Source organism: Schistocerca americana, chromosome 2 (assembly GCF_021461395.2).
Source record: "Schistocerca americana isolate TAMUIC-IGC-003095 chromosome 2, iqSchAmer2.1, whole genome shotgun sequence".
Taxonomy (NCBI): domain Eukaryota; kingdom Metazoa; phylum Arthropoda; class Insecta; order Orthoptera; family Acrididae; genus Schistocerca; species Schistocerca americana.
In genome coordinates, this window is record NC_060120.1 from 1,005,277,817 (window position 1) to 1,005,283,867 (window position 6,051).

Sequence of the window (6,051 nt, forward strand, 5' to 3'; positions counted from 1 at the left end):
TATAGGTTTTTTTGTGTGACTTCAGATGTTTGCTACGATTGATAATTTTCACGTATAGCAATGAACTAATTTTGTCCGAAGTAAGTCTGTCCTCTGACTATTGTAGTGATATCGCGTTACTGTACAAATTCATGCAACTTAAATTTGTCTAGGAGAAAGCATTTCACTTCCTTATTTCGGACTTACTTTTGTAGGTAATCTGTTTTCAAAGCTGGGCAGGGAGGTTACGCATTCTTTGCCTCTGTACCGACTGAAGATATAGCTTTTCCTTTACAACCGAACATGTCCAAAGGACATTCTTGACGCATTTGTAAAGATGCCGCAGAAGACAGTGGTCAAAGACGTTATCAAAAAATCAAGATTTCATTTACCTGCTCTGACGTTGTATGAATCGCCAACGATAAGATCAAGATGCAATCCTTTGAGCCAATAACCATGCTTCTCAGTATAACGCAAGGTCAGCTGCTCACGTGTTATCGTGGCTGGAGGTGCGTATATAAACACTGCAGAGCTTCCAGGCCACAACACACCTCAACATGCTCAGACAGACAGTTCTCGTCTTGGCCCTCGTCGCCTGTGTGCTGGGTGAGAACTCGTAGCGGAACAGAATGCTGTTCTGATATTCATTGTTTTAGTTTTAGTGAAGTTACAGTTGCGCTGGGGTTTTTGTAACAAGTTAAAACTGACGGATTAATCTTGTCCAGAGTACCCAAAGTTGCATCTTGCGAGCAGTATTCTCGTGACGCAATCTACGAGCAACATTCTTAGAGTAACTTTTCTGTCATTGGGCACCTATTTCAGCCATCATAGCTCTTTTTCTTCTACATTGCAAAGCTGGTTTGAGCACAATTTGGGTGGAGAGGTAAGAAATGAGCGGCAGACCTTCATCAAACCTCGAAGATCTTCCTGAACGTAGACAGTCACTAATCTCAAAACAATCTATCCTTTGTCAGTTTTCGAAATGAGTTAGGACTGCTCAGTTGTGAGGAAACTGATCACGATAAGCAAATGTTAAGGTTTCAGTACGTAGGGAGACTACATTAAAGGGTTAGCTGAATGTTGGTGTGTTTGTTTGCAGGTTCGGCGCTTCCAGTGCGTCGTTTGCCGCACACAGGACCAGCTCGGCGTTTCGCTCTCTCCAGAGGGCGTATCTACGGGGGACACGACGCCGCCAGAGGTGAGCATCCATATCTCCTTACAACACAGTATTTGGTCAAGGAAGCGCTGTATCTGTCTAGAGACGCCCATTTAACTATTTGTGCTAGATGAACAAGACCTCCAGATTCATTTTTTTTAAACTTGCGTCAACAGAACTGGACGGGTTGAGTAGTAAGTAGTATAAAAGTTTAATTTACACAATAGGGAAGAAAACAGCAATCGATCGTGAAATCCTTCGTTTTATTACGGCAGATTTAGATTTCAACTATTAAGTAGTGATCTTAAGCTCATATAACAACAGGTTACGTTCGTCCAAAGTGTCACTTGGTAAACATTATTGGTGTAGAGCTTACAGGAGGTAAGAATGGAAGCCCTACAGCAATTATGTTTACTACGTTATTTATGCCTCCGAATCAATGGAAAAAAATGGTTCAAATGGCTCTGAGCACTATGGGACTCAACATCTTAGGTCATAAGTCCCCTAGAACTTAGAACTACTTAAACCTAACTAACCTAAGGACATCACACACACCCATGCCCGAGGCAGGATTCGAACCTGCGACCGTAGCAGTCCCGCGGTTCCGGACTGCAGCGCCAGAACCGCTAGACCACCGCGGCCGGCAATCAATGAAAACTACTCAAAAATTAGATGTCGGAAGCGTAGTGATATCTGGATAACAAAATCACGAAATTTTGCTGTTATAACGTTAGAGCGGTTGGTAGTTGTACGTTCAGTTTCATCTTTTGTCGTATTCTCCTTGCAACTTCCTCAAATCTATAAATCCTGTCCGTGGGTAGCCTAACTGAGGAACGGCAGGCGACACTACTAATGGTGTTCGGCTTGTTATGTGGGGAAGTGAATCTCGGTGCTCGAGCAGAGGTGTGTTGACAACTCATGTTGATCTTCTTTGCAGGCGAGTTTCCGTACCAGGTGTCCCTGCAGCACGTGGTGCTGGGTCTGCGGTACCACAACTGTGGTGGCTCCATCCTCTCCAGCAACGCCATCCTCACAGCCGGACACTGCGCGGTCAGCATTGGAAGCTACATCGTGAGTATGACCACTGTCACACTACACCTGCCATTTTGCCCCAGATGCTTAGACCAAGTTAGTAGGCTAGACTTGGAAGTTCAAGATGTGAAACACAAGTAAGGAGAAATGTATTATGACTTTCGCCGATGTTTTCAAATTGTCCGGATATAACGATCATTTCCTCTTATTACGATCCATTTTGCTAGGTTATTCAAACATGGCTTACGACATAATGGGCACTATCATTGCTGGTTATTTCATATTTGCCCATTAATATCGGTCTGCAAGTCTCCTTAACTTGGAAGAAGACAACCAGTCAACACCATGTATTTCATGAACAGTAGTTTAATTCTACAATAACATAATGTTACCGCAGTGAAAGCGAACAGTATTATGTGCCCTCAGAATAACGTAGATGCGGTTTACTCTCAGAGAATATGAATCTAATGATTTCACCCTCATTTATTACAGCACTTCAATTTCACAACTCGTGGTACACAATTTAATCTCACGAAACTTGTGATGCAATGTTGCTTCTAATGTGAAATGAGAGAATAACATGATAAAACGAGAGAGAGCAGCATATCGCGGGCCAAAAAACCCGCTTCATCCGTAAAACAAAGTCGCAAAAAATAAAACCGTCTTTCATTTAGTTGTACGGACGAAACATACCGCCATGAATATTATTTTCTTCTTAAAGCACATGACAAACTGCCTCACAAGGTAAAGATATAAATACACTCTACGCAAGCAAATTTAACCAGATCGACAATGCAACATGTCGTTGACAGGCCGTCGCCGGAGACCACGATTTGAGCAGCAATGAGGGCAGCGAGCAGGAGGTCGGAGTCTCGGACCAGATCGTGCATCCCGACTATCCTGGGTGAGTACGAAAGCTTGGAACCTCTGGCGACGTAGTTAATAGAACTGCGATGTTTTCAGGATCTGTAAGTCGTGAGTCATGAGTTACTGATATCCTATATTTCACAAAACTCAATTAGGTTAATTGTCACAACAATAAGTTATAACTGTAATACAGTTAAAAATTATTTTAACTACGGTAGCGAATGCATAGTGCAGAATACAGATGTGTGATAGAAGATTCTCCATAAGAATTTGTAGAATGTTTATACACAGACTGAAGAGACAAATGAAAATTTTTGGAGTTACGAGGGTGGTTCGCTAGCGTGGTCACTGCAGTTGTGCGAAGCCCCGGTGCCAGGAAATCGTAGTGTTTTGCGAATCTGCCTAGGGAGCAAGAAACTCGGGTTCAAATTCCAGTTTTGGAACAAGTTTCATTTGTCGCTTCGGTCTGCATAAGTACATCATAAGATATTTGGGTTCTGGAAAGGTCTCTCGAACAGCATAGGTTCATTTGAGAATTTGTAGATGTAAGAAATTATACTACTTAAACAACTGCACTGTCAGAGTAAAATTACCGACATCAAAATTCTCCGAGGAATTCATTTGAATATAACGTATTTCCTTTTAACAGCTACTCCTATAATATGTTTTGTTCAGTATGATTCAACAGTTGTGACTTATAATAATGCTGGTTGCGCAGTACAGTGCTTACAGAAAAAAATCTTTTTTTCCTCAGAGGTGTAGCTCCAAACGACATCGCCGTCTTCCTGTTGGAGTCCTCTCTGTCTCTGGGAACGTACGTCCAGGCCATCAGCTTGCCGAGCGCCGGTTCAATCCCTGCAGGTACGCCAACTCGGTACCGCACCCGTTAATTCATTAGCATACAGAAGGCTGTTTGCCCTGATCTCCGAAATAGTTGGTAAACTATTCCCCACAGTTGTCAAGTGAAACCTAACCTTCATCTGTACAGATATGAGTACTAAATCTTCGTAAGTTGGGCAAGAGATATATGGGCAGGGAACTTCATTTGTTAATACGTCACTAATACGTGTTCAATTTCGTGCCTATGGCAAAACATTAACTGCGAGTAATTTGGCACCGGACAATTAGCATTAACAAAATAAATTTCCCAATACTTACGAAGCTTCCGAGAAGGTGACGTATAAAGAACTAGTAGCACATCTCACTGCACATGTGCTGTTGTCAAAGTCGCATCTGGTATTCAGTGTGGAATAAACAGAAAATGTAGCGCATTCTTTTGGATAAGTTAGTCACTTTCAGGGCTACGCAAGCATACAAACCCAGTAAATATATTCTCGAACATTAACGTTGTGAAAAAGAGGAGCCTAAGGTTTTACGTGTTAATGTCCAGAGCAAGCTTAGATTCCGCAAAAATTTGGGAGGAAACTGGATGAGAATTTTTCAGAGGAACTATCCGGATATTTGTCATAAGCGATTTGCAGAAACGGTGGGAAATCTAACCTGGATAGGTGAAGGGATGACATTGGGAGAAACTTTGACACTTAGATATCCTTCAAAACTGTTTCAGTTACGCACAGTACGGTTAACATTGTGACGTTAGACCAGTAACTCTACTGCAAAACACTTTTCTTTTTTATATCAGGTGGATCCATTGCCGTCCTTTCTGGCTGGGGTACAACGGAAACGGCCAGCACACCTGACATTCTGCAGACTGTCGACGTCACCGTAATCGACTATGACACTTGCAGCCAAAATATCGACGACCTGGACGTGGGTTCCAATCCGCTTACGGAGACTATGGTCTGCACGGGACCAATCTATGATGGCATCTCCGTCTGCAGTGTAAGTCACAACTTGTAATACTTCCTTTTGTTTATACACGGACGTTACCTATTTTTAAGTTTATTTATTAATTAAGATCTAGTTATCCTATAATTTGTAAGCAATTACCATTAACCTTGTGATAAAAACTTGACTATATACAATGTACTTTTGGACGTCATGAATTGTGTTTATTCGTCTACCACGAACCCATCTTAATTTTGGTGCTGTTACTATCCGATATGAACCATTTTCTCAAGTCTTCGGAGCATTATAGTGCGTTATTTCAACAAACAGTAACTCCAATTTACTGTTACTTTACCTTGGTACGTTTCATATATTGACACCAAGACAACTGTTTTGTTAAATAGCTCCTGATTACTTTGGAATGGTCTACAGGCCGACGACTATAGCGTTGCTAAACATATTGTTCTGTTACCCATTCAAACTAAAAATAGAGAACGATATTGTTTTTGTCATTAACTCAAAATCTTTTGTCAGGTGTCACACTTTCCTAAACAGAGGCATTTAGCAGATATTATTGAATGAGTTTACAATAATTCCATAGCAAGTTTTTTGCCTGGAGCCTTCAGATACTTTTGCTCACTCCTGGATGTTTCATTGTGTTCAGGGTGACTCCGGCGGCCCCCTGGCGCAGAACGGCGAACTGATCGGTGTGGTGTCCTGGGGAGTGGATCCGTGTGGATACCCAGGCGCTCCGTCCGTCTACACGAGAGTATCCGCTCACCTGGACTTCATCAACCAAAACGCGAAAAGAGTCATTTCACTTGTATAAATGACATTTCGTCCCATAACTTGCGTAGGTTTTAATACATTATGGGCTCAGACACATCTTCATTTTGTATCAGTGCATTAACTACACCTGAATGACTGAGAAATCCGTTAATAAATGTACTATTCTAAAACCGTATTCAACTTTTTTCTGATTAACAAATTTTGTATTAACATAATAGTTTGTGTACTTCATGAAATTAACAAAAATAATTGCAGTGTGTGAAACATATCTTATGAAAAGCATCTAATGACAACATCTCATAAAACGAAGCGACGTACTACTCAGCAACTTATATACATTGTGTGTGTGTGTGTATGTGGTTTGAGGTGTTCGGGCGCTAAACAGCGTGGTCATCAGCGCCCAAACTCATAGAAACAGTAACACGTGCGGTGAAGGAACG

The 6,051-nt window shown here is 41.6% G+C and overlaps 1 protein-coding gene across 1 annotated transcript; it reads left to right on the top strand.

Moving 5' to 3' along the window:
- The first annotated feature begins 536 nt into the window (after window positions 1-536).
- LOC124594604 (trypsin-1-like) lies at window positions 537-5,786 on the top strand. Its single transcript, XM_047132976.1, has 7 exons — window positions 537-585; window positions 1,079-1,177; window positions 2,073-2,206; window positions 2,980-3,071; window positions 3,789-3,895; window positions 4,677-4,876; window positions 5,487-5,786. Exons 1-7 carry the CDS (start codon window positions 537-539, stop codon window positions 5,649-5,651), a joined length of 846 nt encoding a protein of 281 aa, XP_046988932.1. The 3' UTR covers window positions 5,652-5,786.
- Window positions 5,787-6,051: the final 265 nt, after the last annotated feature.

What these genes read in the sequence shown, in the direction of transcription:
- LOC124594604 (XM_047132976.1), top strand. Translation starts at nt 537, where the DNA reads ATGCTCAGACAGACAGTTCTCGTCTTGGCCCTCGTCGCCTGTGTGCTG. An exon ending in GGGACACGACGCCGCCAGAG is followed by an intron (nt 1,178 to 2,072) that starts GTGAGCATCCAT and finishes TCTTCTTTGCAG; the next exon opens with GCGAGTTTCCGTACCAGGTG. An exon ending in TCAGCATTGGAAGCTACATC is followed by an intron (nt 2,207 to 2,979) that starts GTGAGTATGACC and finishes TGTCGTTGACAG; the next exon opens with GCCGTCGCCGGAGACCACGA.